General features: G+C 32.2%; 2 protein-coding genes across 2 annotated transcripts; both read left to right on the top strand.

The window, feature by feature from the left end:
* The first annotated feature begins 1,707 nt into the window (after positions 1-1,707).
* LOC133290927 (SPX domain-containing protein 3) lies at positions 1,708-5,325 on the top strand. The gene is made up of 3 exons (XM_061489085.1): positions 1,708-1,974; positions 3,875-4,040; positions 4,827-5,325. The coding sequence occupies exons 1-3, from the start codon at positions 1,741-1,743 to the stop codon at positions 5,186-5,188; spliced, it is 762 nt and encodes a 253-aa protein (XP_061345069.1). The 5' UTR covers positions 1,708-1,740; the 3' UTR covers positions 5,189-5,325.
* A 2,388-nt stretch (positions 5,326-7,713) lies between these two features.
* On the top strand, positions 7,714-9,756 carry LOC133290920 (serine/threonine-protein kinase BIK1-like). Its single transcript, XM_061489070.1, has 5 exons — positions 7,714-7,923; positions 8,014-8,158; positions 8,684-8,811; positions 8,940-9,048; positions 9,383-9,756. Exons 1-5 carry the CDS (start codon positions 7,714-7,716, stop codon positions 9,754-9,756), a joined length of 966 nt encoding a protein of 321 aa, XP_061345054.1.
* The last annotated feature ends 5,525 nt before the right edge of the window (positions 9,757-15,281 follow it).

Here is a 15,281-nt window from a genome sequence, read left to right as displayed (position 1 = left end):
AACCTGATTTTCACCTAATAATTTAAATTTTTAGGTTAAAATAATTCTTTATATGATATCAAAGCTATGATCAATGTTATAAAAACTGGACCGATTCGGCAGGATCAACCCGAAAATCGATGAACCAGTCATATAATCGGTCTAATTTTCATATTGGACAGGCCATGTAATGAAACTGGTGCGACTTGATCGATTTTTGTAAAAGATGACTAAGTCGGTTCAACTAGTGACCCAGCTCAGTTCATAAAAAAAATAGTTTGTTCTCATTAATTGATGCCTTTCTTTTTTTACTTTCACATACAAATGATTTGTTTTCTTTTGAAATATTTGAGTGATTTGTTGTTTATTGAATTACATAGGTTATGTACCTATAACACTAATTATTATCTTGGTTATGCAATATGCAGTGAATTTTGATTTAATTTAGAGTAAATACCCTTTTTGGTCCTCAGAAAATTTCATGAGGCCCATTTTAGTCCCTAGCAAATAATTAGGCCCATTGTGGTCCCTAAAAAATTTAAATTGGACCAATTTTAGTCCTTTTGAGGACTAATATGGCTCTTTTTTGAATTTGTGAGGGACCACGATTTCAACTAAATGGGTCCTTTTGAATTTTTGAGGGACCACGATAGGCCTTTTTATTTGCTAGGGACTAAAACGCGCCTCGTGAAATTTTTTGAGGACCAAAAAGGGTATTTACTCTTTAATTTATAGTTAGAGATATCGTCTACTGCACCTGAAGCACAAGTATTAAAAGTATTATATGTTTGATAGATCTTTTGTTGGACAATGATGTGTAATTTATTATTTTTCATATCAAAATATTTGAAATTGGTATAATTTTTTTTACAGGTATTTGAATATATTTATAGTTTTTTAATATAAATTATATATTTACATATACATACCGGGTCATGTGGTTGAACCAGTACATTGATCGGGTCAATAACATGGCCGAATTTAATAACATTGGTTATAAGTTCCAATCCTCGTTATCTCTATTCTATTAATAAACAATTGAAAAATTATTGAGTTTCTTACCATGTATAGGTAAATTTATACATTATTTGTCTCTTGCATGAGAGGGTGTGTTAAATAAATTTAATATAAAATTATTAAAATGACCCTTACTTAGCAACTATCCTCTTGTGTTAGTGGTATGTTAGAGAGTCTAATATAAAGAGATAATTGTTTTAATATTTTGTTATCCTTAGTTTAATTTTCCATTTTATAATTTATTTATTTCTCTTCAATTGACTTTATTTTTTTTTTCTTAATTGATAAAAAAAATTAAAAAAAGAAAGAAAAAGAAAACAATAGGGCCCATTACACTAACCCCACTTCCTAATGTTCCCCTAGTTAGAATACCACATGGTGCTACCACCAAGGAAAGGGGCAAGTTTATTTTTCAAAGTCTTAAGTATGACCATGAAAGAACTAGTAACCGAATATGCTTCCAAGAATTCTCATGCTCCTCCAACGACCCTTTTATGCCCTTTTCTAACCGCCACTTCATCACGCTAAGCATATGCCTTCTAATATTCTAGCAAACCTTTGCTAATAAAACCACCCTTAACACCCTTCTTTTCCATCTTCTTCATCATCATCATCATCATCATATCACACCAACCCATTTTCTCATTTGATCTTCCTTCTCAAACATATTCACACATATATTATATTTATACATTCTTTTTTTTTTTCTTTTCCTTTCCTTAAATTTTCGTTGTTTTTAACGTTATGAAGTTTGGAAAGAGACTCAAGCAACAGATTCAGGAGTCGCTCCCCGAATGGAGGGACAAGTACTTGTCGTACAAGGAATTGAAGCAGCTTATAGGGTCGATTTCGGAGGCGCCGACGTTGTCGGAGTACGCTAAGGCGGAGGATGAGTTTCTGTACTTGTTGAACAATGAGATTGACAAGTTCAATGGCTTCTTCATGGAAAAAGAAGAGGATTTTATTATCCGCCATAAGGTAATTTATGCTCTATTTTCTTATTCTAAGCGACTCTTTTTCGTTTCAAAAATTGAAATTTTAATAGTTTACATTTGATAAAATATTATAAAACTAGAAAATATGTATGAAAATAAAGTGATTTATATTCCTAAACATTAAATCCTAAATTTTGTCGAATGAGACAAAGTAATAGTTCACTATTACTGTGTCTTGTTCAACAGTTAAGAAATTTTTATTTTTTTTCTTTATATAAATATAAATTAAGCCACTAGGGTTGGTCTGGTCTACTACTGTTGTGTCTTGTCCAACACTATGAGTTAAGGAATATTTTCTTCTTTATATAAATATAAATTAAGTGGCTAGGATTGGTCTAGGTTTGGGTAGGATATATGTTCAATTTTGTGTATAAAAAAAATATAAATTTAATATTAAAAAATTAAGGTAATTTGAACTTAGATGTGAAAATAATGTGTGTGTAGCATTTAAACATTATTTGGAGATACTGCAGTGTTTTTTTTAAAAAAAGTAATGGGGATCAAACGTTTAATTTGGTGGGCAATTCATTCTTCGTCTTAATTACGTCGTTTATGCCTTTGGAATATTCGTTCGAATGTTTCATTCCTCACGAAGGTGAATAAAAATATCATTCCTCACAAAAGAAATGGGAATTAAAAAAAAAAATATTTTAAATTCTCTTTAACTCGCACTGTTATTCGTACATTGTTTTTATGAACGGTCTCGATTTTATTTACTCACGTCACGTGTATGTGTCGAGCATGTGTTGGACTTGGTGAGAAAATTAATGAATAAAATAAACCGGGTTGGCTTAGTAAGTGGCCCAAAGTGATGACGAGGAAGAAACTCCATGAAGCAACTAGATATTATGAATTACGAAAACCAATGATCTTCACCTTCGTTAGATTTTGAAATTTTTATTGTTGAAATTTCATGTTTCCGACAAACTTGTTTGATTGTTAGTCTTAAGACACAATGCCTATTAGGCACAACTAATTAAAAAAAAATTATTGTTGAATTATTTTAATGTCATTTTGAACCTTTTGATTGGTTGCTTGTAATTGGCATAATTGTTTTTTTATTTTATTTATTGGTTTAGAAAATTGAAATCGTTATATAATTTATAGTTGGACAAACTTGTTTAAATAAAAAGTGAAATTATTAACGTATTCACTTCAAATATTTTCATGGGACACACCGGAAAAAAAAGAGAAGAATGTATCTTTTCATTCCTTATTAATATGGTTATGTCACGTGTGAAAAATAATAATTCTTTCTCATTAGATCAATATTTAATAATTTAAATAATTATTTCAATTTCACCATTTTAAAAATTTTGTTTTAAATTACAACCATTACATAAGAGTATTCATTTATGAAAGTGGAAGCATTCTAGGTTATCACGTGGAACACCGTCAACCGTGTTTGATTGAGCCTTAGCTTTCTCGAACATTGCCATCAATTTGAGATCTATGAAAATGGATACTAAGTGGGCCCCTTTTTTTTTTTTGGATACTCTTGAAATGTTCAATGAATTCAAACCAGATCTCGTTATTTTGTGGGTCCATTACAAGCGCCTTTTGCACCTACTATCTATCTGTTGCACCGCGCTAGGTGTGAACATCTTTATGCGATAATTTTCTATTTCAATTTTTGCACGTTTTATGCATAGAGATTTCAAGGACAGCCAGTACATTACATCCACCGGACATAATTACGCAATTAATTAATTATATTAGGCAAAATAATGTTACCCTTTCTGGTCTTGATTGTTTCTTGTTGTTTGTTGGTTTGTGAATTTCTTGTTCCCGTGGAAAATATGCTGCCATGAAATTTATGATAACAAGTAAAATTGAAAAAATAATGTTAGGTATGATATTTAATAAATAGATGTTGAAAGCAGGAGATACAACAGTGGATCAAGAGAGTAGTTGATTTATGGGGACCAAATGGTAGTAGGCCTTCAGAAGCGGATTATAAGGAGGAGATGGCAAAAATCCGAAGAGCTATTGTTGATTTTCACGGTGAAATGGTTCTCCTAATAAACTACAGCAACATTAATTATACAGGTAATCTTCTTTTTCCATTTTTTTTTTTTTGGGTTTCTAGATGTGTTCACATCCATTTAAACGGGACTAATCTTTTTTGTGGTATGAAGTGTGAAAGTGTTTGCCACCGATCTCAATTTTTAAGTTTTCAAATGACGATGAAAGTACAAAATCTGGTTTAGTTTTTGAGGTTGCCTCACCTTTTGAACTCTCATATTTTTGAAGCTTTAGCCATAACAAATAAGAATTGCATTTTATAGTTTTTATTGGTTCAACAAACAACACAATTTTGAAATTATGGGGTTTTCTTATTGATTAGAAGGCAAAGGAATACACTTTCATATAGTTTCAAATGCATCTCTCTTCCAACAAAATGTATTTAATAATTTTTAGAAATATAATATAATATCGTATTTTTATATATTAACTTAATTTTTTGATAGAGTTTAGACATGACCAACCAAGAAATTTAGAATTTGATCTTTGTAAATTACTTGGTCATTTGTACCACCAAACATGTGAATCAATTGGTAACGGATTGTTCTAACTTAACTAGTGATTTCGAGTTTGAATCTCTGAGAAATGCAGCTATGTTAAAACTTGATAGGAAGAGTTTTGCTGCCTATATGATTTTATTTGACTCGAATCGAACTAATCGATGAACAAATGAATAATATCAAAAAAAAAAAAACATGTATCTTCGCCTAACGACTTAAGTTTGTACGAGAATTGATTCATAACAATAATAATTGCTATTTGATGAAGAATTCAGTAAGTAATAAAATTGAGGTTTTTTTTTTTTTTTAGGGTTAGCTAAAATTCTGAAGAAATATGACAAGAGGACAGGAGGGCTGTTGCGTTTGCCATTCATTCAGAAAGTATTGGAACAACCCTTTTTCACAACCGATCTAATATCAAAACTTGTGAGGGAATGTGAAAGCATAATTGATGCAGAGTTCCCAGCAGAGGAAGAATCTGAAAGAGCAAGAGAAGCCACTATAGTAGCTGGAGAAGGGATTTTCAGAAACACTGTTGCAGCTTTACTTACAATGCAAGAGATCAGAAACGGTAGCTCCACACAGAGTCCCTTTTCTCTGCCTCCTCTCAACTTGCCAGACTCTGATCTCATTCAATCAATACAACTCAATGCTGCTGTGCCTATTGTTTAGTATATAACAAAGAAAAAAAAAACACTGAACTTGTGTCTCTAGATGACTATAGCTACAACAGTTTGATCAGAAAATAGATTAGTTATAATGGGATGTATTACATTTTGGATGAACACTGTAGTTAGTCAAATACATCAGTTACTTGAGATGGGTAACTTAGAGCCTTTTTCAAGGCTTAATATTTAGTAATTAAATTGTTTAGGTATTTTACATTGTATTTTGAGGGTCATATATGGTCAACATATTGGGTTTTCTATGTATTTTAAAGGAAATAAAAAAAAGAAGGTATTTGCATGTCTGTAGCTTAGTGGTCTGTTAAATTAGCTTAGACACAAAAGTATAAGCTCATATATTAATTTGATTTATAAATGAAATTTTGGTTTGAAAAGTTATAAAAAAAAGTTTTGTTTTTCTTGTGAGATGACAATCACGCAACTAGGAAAAAGATAGATAGAAATTTTATTATGTAAGGACGGTGCATGATTGAATATTGGAAAAAATATGTGTCATTTTAAATGACATAAGTTGTGTCATTTTATAGATATAAAAAAATATGACCCATATTTTTATTTTTTTTCTAGTAGGATTCACACCTCTTTGTGTCTATGAAATGACATAACTTGTATCATTTTAAATGACACACGCTTATTACAAAAAGAAAAACACACACACACTTTTCCCTTGATTATTACTTCCAATAGTTATGTTGTTATTCAACAAGATAAGGGAATTCATGGAATTTTATTTTTAAAAGTTGCAATTTAAATAACAAATTACAAAAATGATGTTTTTTAAAATATTTTATGCAATTAATATAATCAATTATGGTCAAATTGATATGTATCTAGTTGTGTGCACAGTTGTCATATGAGTTGCATATAAACTGATGCACAATTAATTACGCATCAAAATGTTCGCAACTCACAAGAGCTTGTCACGTGGCAATTGCATTGAAATTGATGCGTAACTAGTAGTGCATCAATTTACACACGTAATTAGTTGTATTAGTTGCGTAAGATATTTAAAAATGACATTGTTTTTATAATTTATTATTTAAATTGTAATTTTTAAAATTTTTAGCTGGGGATTCATATATATTATAAAATGAGAATTGATAAGACTTTGATATAAAAACCTTTCTTTTGAAAATGATAAAATTTAAATTTATTTGATTTTTAAATAAAATTATTTACTTAAAAAGTTATGAAATAGGAATTAATTTGATTTTGAAATCCTTTTAATCTTTGCGTCACGTTAAAAAATTCAAATTAGATGGGATTCATATAAACTTGAATTTTGAATAATTCGAAACACATCTAAAGAGATGTAAAAAATGGTATGAAACGATAAAAATTGTTGGGTTAAAATATCTAGACATGTTTGTATATCTTCTTACATATATTATTATCACCCCTGCAATGGTTCCTATATTGGAGGATGCTTTCCCTATGTGCATTTACCAAACTAAGCATATTTAACCTACAATTATGTTTGTTATAAGTATAACATGTTTTAAAATTGTGCTCTTAAATCTCAAGAGTTGGGTCAAGTGACAATATAAGCTCTAACATGGCTGTCCCCTAAAAAAAATATGGATTCAAATCCTGAAAAGAATTTTTGATAATAAAGTTGAATAATTGTTATATCGCTAGGTCGGAGACTTGTACGATCTCTCTTCTTATTTAAGTCGTGGGACAGAGAACCTCACATTGAAAAGACAGAGAATCTCACATGAAAAAATCTTCCGTGCTATAGTTCATTTATCCTAGGATACATAGACGAATCCTGCACAAATTTTTAAAATCGCAGAATCCGCCTACGTATCCTAAGATAAATAAACTACAGATGCACTGAAATTCAGTCCATCGGTTGCACTGAAGTTTTATTCCACTTACACAAAAAGATAATTAGAGTTATGAAATTAAAAATAAAATAAAGTTGTGCTGTTACCCAAAATATTGAAAGCATCCATAATAAAAGCCTTATATATGGCAAATTAGTATAGGGACACGTAATGGACTCCTGATTCTGAACTATGACTCTTGAGATATATTTGGCACTGCAAGAACATAATTTACCAACCACATCCTTGACATCTTCCGAATATAAATGAGAAGTAGATTGCAAACAATCTCTTTCTAAAGTGGCATGACAAAAGCAAGTGGATGAATGGTGGAATGAGTCTTATAGTCAGAGCACAATTTCTAAGATCTTTGAATATAATGATGAGATAGATGGCCACTATTGTACCCTTTCTTCGGTTCGTCCATTTGGTACAGCATTACACTAATTGGCTTACGGAAGCATCACTGTTAGAAAATAAAATTTTCCTGTTGTCATGAACAACATTAAAGTTTAGATATCTGTTCACATCACAAAGTCAAAGTAAAAAGGAGGGAATTTTTAAGTGTAGAAATGTTGTCATTGACAACTTTGACACGTTCATAAAAGGGGTTGACAATTATGTTCCAGAGATAAAAAAGTGGTCTGGTCCCATGTATCAGTTTTGTTAAAACTTTGGCATGATGGATTCAACAAACCTTGCTGAATTTTCATCTCAGAATTTGAAAGCATGTACCAACGATTTCAATGAGAGCAACCTCATTGGATTGACACAATTTGGAAGATTTTTTAGAGGCAACCTTGGAGGTCAATATGTAATAGTGAAGATATGGGATAGTGAAAAGTTGGAATGCTTAAGTTCCAAATATAATGATGAGTATTTGATTATCAGAGCAAGTTCTTTCTTTCTCTCTCTCTCTCTCTCTCCCTCCCTTTTGCATTCTTGCGACTTCTTTCTTATCTTGTTTGTTTCTGTTTTGTAGGAGGAAATAAAATTTTGGACAAACCCAAAATTGAAAGGTTATCCTAAATTGGTGACCTTAATTGGTTATAGTTGGGAGAGAGATATAAAGGGGGTTGTTTATGATCTCAATCCACTTGACACATTGGGAAGTGTAATAATGAAAGGTATTACTTTGTCTGTGTTCTGCATTTTTGATTCCTTACAAGCTTTTATGTTAATCCCCAATTCCCCATCAAATGTCAACGGTTGAGGGAAAATTTCAAAACTAGTTTTCATTGGAGAGAAAATGAGAGAATCTCTAATGGGTTGTAGGCCTTGTGTTGTTATTGAATTGTAAGTTGATAAAACTTTAGGTATTCATCTACATGAGTTTTGCTTTTAGTACATGAGAATTTGTCAGCAACCAAATTGTGGAATCAATTTGGTTCCTTGAATTGTTAAGGTGTACTTGGAAACAATGATAAACTAAGGGTTTTATGTTTATCATTTAACATAATATAACTTCACTTTCCTACACACACATTAAAGAGGTGGGGTCCACATGTTTTTCTTTCTCTTTCATCATTCCACTTTCTCTCTCCCTTCTGATGTGAGAGTTGGAAACAACACTTACATTATGTTACATAACACTAATAAAACCCATAAATTATTTGCTTTGATTTCATGTTATGATTTCTTTGCTGAGGCAGATAGTCTGAATTGGCTTCAAAGAATAAAAGTAATTCATGAACTTGCGAAGATCTTAAAATTCATTCATGATCAGGAGAAGCAAAACATGGTGTTAAATATCAGTGCATCTCATATACTTCTTGACGAGGTTAGCACACTATAATAGCAATAATTCTCTTCTCAACTTCTGAATGATTTTTATACATTGATGTTTCTTGCTTAATTCGTAGTTTCTCTATTTTGACATGCAACATGAACACTCAATTTTTCCCTCAGGATTGCAGGCCAAAACTATTTGATTTGTTGTTGCTTAGCGAATTGAAAATGCCGAAGGAGCAATTAACAATGTCAACTAGTCATATTGATCCTTATTTTTCTCTAAGGGGTAATTCTTTTAATTAATGCATTACAAATATTTCTTTTTAATTTGTTATGCTTCTATAACACTCTAAAATATGTTACTGTTTGTATACAGAATATACGCGTAACTACATTGTTTAAACCAAAATTTCTTTTCCTGTCACCAATTCTAACCGTCAGTCACAAAAGAACAGTTTTATCATTATTATAGGCTTGTTTTCTTTTAAATTGAAGCCTAAGATATATAAAATCATTCATATGTCTTCATTTAATAATTTAAGTTTTTGGGATAGTTGATTCATGGCATTAAACAGATATTCAAAATGCACAACAATTTTTTTTTTTCCCTACAATGGCAGGTGGTGAATGGGATAAAAGCTCCGAAGTGTTTTCGTTTGGTATTGTTTTGCTTGAATTAGTAACCAAAAGAATATCAGACATTGTGAAGACAGAAAATGACACCCTAAACTTGGATAATCTAATACATATTTGGGCTAAAAAGGAGTACAAACCAAATTGTTCTTTTGTCCACAAAAATCTACAGGAAGATTGGCATTATTGTGCTGAAGATGGTGTTACAATAACTCTACTGGCGATGCAGTGCATAGAATTTTTTCCATCAAACCGTCCAACAATGAAGGATGTCTTACAGAGTCTAGATAATCTTTCAGTGTTACAACATTTGCATGATGCTAGACCAACAAAAAGGGAAAAGAACTTTGTTTTATCTTGATATAAATTTAGCTTTGGTAAGCCAAATAGAAAAGAAGTTCCTGTTATCCAAAAAAGAAAAAAAAAGAAAAGAAGTTCCTTCCCTAGTCCATTATTATTATAATGAAAAAGAATTCCTCCACGCTTTTTTTTTTTTTTTTCCTTTTGTAGATTTTGCTAATAAATTTATTCAAATCTTTTAAATTTGTAGTCTTTTTAATAGGATTTTATTAATCTCATGTTAAAGAAGATAAGTTATCTCATATCATAGAGACAAACTTGTAGGCTCTACCACATGAAAAAAAAAAAAGATAGCACAGTTATCGAAGAATGTGTAAGAGGAAAAACTTATCTCATGTAGTATGAGAATAGTTTTTCCCTTTCAATAGATGCCAAAAGTTTAGCTTTAATTTCTTATATATGCCTCTTTTATGTATATCCAATTTTTTATCTTTAGTTATATGAGGTTAGTTACATGCTTTGGCTTTATGGAATAATTAATAAGATCTTTGGATTTATTGAGATAAGAAATCAAATGTGATATTCTTTACAAACGCATCATATTTGCACTAGTTTCTGCAGTGAAAAATGCATTTATATGGAGAGTCTAGATACCAAAAGTAACTATAAAGATCAAGGATTAGTTTTTGATGAATGTTGTGTTTATTTATTTATTTTCTGGTATTTATTATATTTTAGTGGAATTATTTTGCTACTAAAGAAGAATGTAAATGAATTTGAGTTATTCATGAATTGTTTGAACTTTAAACTTGATTATATAATTGAACCAGAGATAGTTTATAAAAAAAAAAGTTGTGTGTGTCTTCATGTTTTATAGATAATAATAGTTTGTATTTTTTATTACTTAATAAATATATTCTATCTGAAGAATTGTAATGAATCTTTTATTCTCTTTCCCTTCTTATTTTTATTTCATCTTTTAGCATGAAAATATCTATTGAATACTAAATTAATAGGCTTGAAAATATTTAAAGAAGATATTTAATAAAAGAAAAAAATCAAATCATAAAGAGTTAAATAAGCGACTTCAAACTTTAAATAAATGAAGTAAGTTTGAACAATTTTTCAAATGTAAGTGTGAATTAAATTTTTTTTTTTTTGGGTATATTAAGTGTGAATTTTAAATGATTAGCTTAATTCACTCATTTATTGTAAGATATTGTAAAAAAATGCAATAACAACTTCTATCTGTTGTAATTAAGGGTTATTATGTGTCATTATTTGGTTTTATGATTATAATTTAAGGATTATTAGGTGCCATTATATGTTGGGTTCGCTTTTTCTGCACTTACTGCAGATAAGTTATCTGCAGTAAGCCCAATACGACGTCATTTTGGAGCGGAAATCATGGTATTTTTGTAATTTTAATTTATTTTAGGGTTATAATAGTCTTTATGTTTATAATTTTTTAAGAGTTCAATATCAAAACGAAGTTGTTTTGGGAATAAATGCAGATAACTTATCTGCATTAACTGCAGAAACATTTTTCTCTTATATATTTTATGGTTATAATCTTTAGCATTTCTAATTAATGGTATATTAAACTACACAATATATATAGGGAAAAATATTTATCGGGCAACTTGAGATAGAATTATCTTCGGTCACCTTAAAACTACACCGTTTTGTTTATTTATTTCTTTATATTAATTGATTCATATTTGAATAGTTATGATTCCCTTTTTCTCTCTCTTCCTTTATCACCATTGATTCATCTTTATACGGTTATGATTTAGTAGCCGGAGATAAAATCATCTCAAACAACTTGAGAAACGATAAGCTCGTATATATAATTATAATCTCATTCATCCTTGTTCCCTATCTATATAGAGACGTCTACTTGTGCAGAAATGAAACAGAAGAAAAGAAAAATAATTCTTGAAAAATTAGTCTTTTGATAATCCATTATGTTCTTGGTATTTTCAAAGCGATGCAAGGTTTAAAATCCCGTTCTTCCCATTTCCTCATAGAAAATTTAACTTCAAATTATCTATGCCAAAATAAATTAAAATAAGTTTCAACGATGGACTCAAATGACAATATAAATCTCAAGATGGACAAATTACTAAAAAAGTCGGGGTTAGAATCCTAAATAAGACCTTTGGCGATAATTAAATAAGGGATAAACGAGCTTTATGTCACAGGAAAAAAAAAATCTCTAGCTGATAGTTTGATTTTTGTGCCAAATATTTTTTTTTAATTTCTTTTTTGTCATATGTGAATCCCACAAAATTTTTTCTCTCACAAACATAAGACAAGAACTCTTATGCAACACTAAAATCACTTTTCTCATTAAATAATTCTCTCGTTTAACCTGTGATTAGTCTCATATCTATTGAAGTATCTTCCCCAAATGAATGAATCAATTCATGAGCGTGGGCTTTTTGACCCTTTTGCCCCTCATTAATTAATTAATAACCAATTTGCCCCTGATCAAGAACTATCCACCAACCTGCCCCCTTTTAGTCGACTACCTTGCTGTTTTAGTCGAGCAAATGGTCAATCTTCAGAAAGTGGACTACCGCAAATTTAGTCGACTAAAAAATCATCTTAATCGACTACATTTTTGGGATATTTAGTCGACTAAATGTCGACTGAAACCCTATATTTTCCATGTTTTCGGTCTCATTTCGATTGTTGTTGTTGTGTAAACCTAAATAGCTCCCTTTGTTCATGTGTAATCCTCTCAATCCGATTGTATTTCATCTCACCATCTCTACAGACCTAATATTGTGAAATCATTGTCATTGCCCAATTCCAAACCCCAAAATCCGAACCCAAACCCCCAATTTCAGAACCCAAGTCCCAATTTCGTGAGGAAGATGAGCACAAGTCCAAACATGTATGTGACAATGATCTACTATGATGGAAAGCATTATGAAGGCCCCAATGGTGTTCAATTTGAAGGAAAAACGAAAATGTTGAAAATCAAACGGGCACTACATACAATGAGTTAAAGGAGAGAATTCAGCAAAAATTGGGTTTGCAAGGCAGCCAATGCGTTCAACGGATGATTGCCAGGGTAGAGACAACAGTTGGTAAGGGTGTTATTTACTACATTGGTAACGATATATGTGATGATGAAGATGTCGAATGTGTCATAGATGCAATTGTTGACCGAAAATTTCAAAATTTTATTGAGATATATGTTGAATTAGATTGTGGTCAATCTTCATCTGCACCCATGCATACAAGAAGTGAACCGTATTTTGGTCATGAAGAAAGAGTAGTCGATTTATCTGCACCTGCACATGTCATAAGTCAGATAACACTGCGGGAAATAGATGAGGATGAACAGGATGCCGATATGGACAGCGATGAGGACGGTGAACCTGAGAGTGTTATTCCACTAGGTGACACGTCAGATACTGACGTAGAGGGTGATTTCGACGCTGACACAAGCTCACCATCCCCGGGTTCGCAGGTTACGAGACCACTTCGTGTTGACCCTGTTAGCAGTGGTAAGATTTGTTTTTTAAAGATTTAATTTAGCAATTATTTTTTTTGTTATGAATGGTATTGACGGTGGCATTATAATGCATCCGTAGGTTCTGAGGTCGAGCCATTTTGGAATGAAAGCTCACATTATACCTTCATTAATTGGGCCCACCCTAATGATGAGACGGAGATATTGTATGGTGACGATGATGATCACGGTGGCTGGCAATTAGGGGATCCTTTATATTTGTATCAGGAGTTTCGTAGCAAATCTGAAATGCAACATGCAGTCAAATTATATTGTATGAAGGCTCACCGTACTGCCGTTGTGGCAAAAAGTGATGACCATAGATTTGTGATGAAGTGTCGACACCATAATGATGGATGTCCCTGGTATGTGAGGGCATTGTTGCCGAAGAATGGAAATACTTGGGTGGTTAGTAAATGGGTTAAAGAACACACCTGCCTAAACCAAGGTCTTACCCGGGATCATAGACAGTTGGATTCTGATGTGATATGTGCAACCATTATCAGTATGTATTATTCGATATATCTAACTTCCTAAGGTATGTTAACGTTAATCAGTTTGTATTCTGACTGTTGGCCGGTGTTTTTTTTTATATAGGTATGTTAAAAGAAGATCCATCATTGAAGCCAGTTCTTATTCAAGAGAGGGTACAACGTTTGTATGGATACAACATATCTTACAGGAAAGCTTGGAAGGCTAAAATGAAAGCCATTGTCAAGTTATTTGGCGACTGGGATAAATCGTATGCATTCTTGCCTGGTTGGCTGACATACATGACGCAGGTTAATGTGGGTTCTGTGTTCAAGATTGATACAGACCAATGTGTTGATGAACGTCGAGTGTATACGGATAAGGCTGTCTTTCACCGAGTATTTTGGACCTTTCACCAGTGCATTGAGGCCTTCAAATATTGTAAACCCATAATCCAAATTGATGGCACGCATTTGTACGGTAAATACAAAGGAACTCTTTTGATTGCAACTTCACAAGATGGAGATGGTTACATTCTCCCTATTGCATTTGCTATTGTTCCTCCTGGTGAGAGATTGGATGATTGGTCGTGGTTTCTTAGCCTCATGCGTTTTCACGTCACGCATAAGCATGGCATTTGTCTAATATCCGATCGTCATCCCAGCATCATCAAGGCTGTAAGAGATCATGCCGGTTGGCAGCCACCATTTGCGTATCATGTGTTTTGTCTACGCCACATCGGAAGCAACTTTAACACTAAGTTTAGAGATGTGGAATTAAAGAAAACCCTGATGAAGCTAGGTACAATCTTCTTTTTAATATGTACAAATTGTATATAATTCATCCTTTTGTATCTAACGCATCATTTTGTATTTCAGGGTACTTGAGTTCAAAGATTCATTTTGATATCAGATTCCAGGATTTTATCGACAGTAACCCTCAAGTAGCTTCATGGATAGATCAGATTCCCAAAGAAAAATGGTGCAGGTCTTACGATGAGGACGGTCGGAGGTTTGGTCACATGACGACTAACTTATCTGAGTGTGTGAATAAGGTCCTGAGGGGTGCACGTAATTTGCCTATAACAGCATTGGTGAAGATGACTCAAAGTAGACTTGTTGAGTATTTCGTCAAGAGACGTGAAAAGATCCAAAAGGCAAAGGCAAAGGGTTGGAGAATTGCAAAAAAAGTTGAGGATATCATCCAAAAAAATGATCAATTAACAGTGAGCCTCCGTGTGCGGGTTTTTGATAGGGACCTGCAGCTATTTGAAGTTGAGGATGCCTATAATCAATCAACTCATGATGCAGGTGACATAATGAGGGTGGACTTGCTCAATCGCAAATGTCAATGTGGACGGTTCACATCTAGAAGATTCCCTTGCAGTCATGTCTTAGCGGTGTGCAAGGTAGAAAAGTTGAACCACTATGATTATGTTGATCCTGTGTTCTCAATTGCACAAATTGATAAGGTATATGCTGCTCATTGGTATCCAATGGGCAATGAGTTGTTGATTCCACAAATTGATGGCCCAACCATTATCCCAAATGCATCTTTGGTACGTGCACAAGGAAGACCCAAATCCGAAT

This window comes from Gastrolobium bilobum, unplaced genomic scaffold (assembly GCF_033153095.1).
Source record: "Gastrolobium bilobum isolate Gb01-03AN ecotype WA unplaced genomic scaffold, APGP_CSIRO_Gbil_v1 utg37943, whole genome shotgun sequence".
Taxonomy (NCBI): Eukaryota; Viridiplantae; Streptophyta; class Magnoliopsida; order Fabales; family Fabaceae; genus Gastrolobium; species Gastrolobium bilobum.
This window is presented reverse-complemented; position numbering and strand designations above follow the sequence as displayed.

Excerpts from the sequence above, each read along its gene's own strand:
- LOC133290927 (XM_061489085.1), top strand. The coding sequence starts at position 1,741 with ATGAAGTTTGGAAAGAGACTCAAGCAACAGATTCAGGAGTCGCTCCCC. Across the intron at positions 1,975-3,874 it reads ATTTTATTATCCGCCATAAG|GAGATACAACAGTGGATCAA; the intron begins GTAATTTATGCT and ends TGTTGAAAGCAG. Across the intron at positions 4,041-4,826 it reads CAGCAACATTAATTATACAG|GGTTAGCTAAAATTCTGAAG; the intron begins GTAATCTTCTTT and ends TTTTTTTTTTAG.
- LOC133290920 (XM_061489070.1), top strand. The coding sequence starts at position 7,714 with ATGGATTCAACAAACCTTGCTGAATTTTCATCTCAGAATTTGAAAGCA. Across the intron at positions 8,812-8,939 it reads CTCATATACTTCTTGACGAG|GATTGCAGGCCAAAACTATT; the intron begins GTTAGCACACTA and ends TTTTTCCCTCAG. Across the intron at positions 9,049-9,382 it reads TCCTTATTTTTCTCTAAGGG|GTGGTGAATGGGATAAAAGC; the intron begins GTAATTCTTTTA and ends CTACAATGGCAG.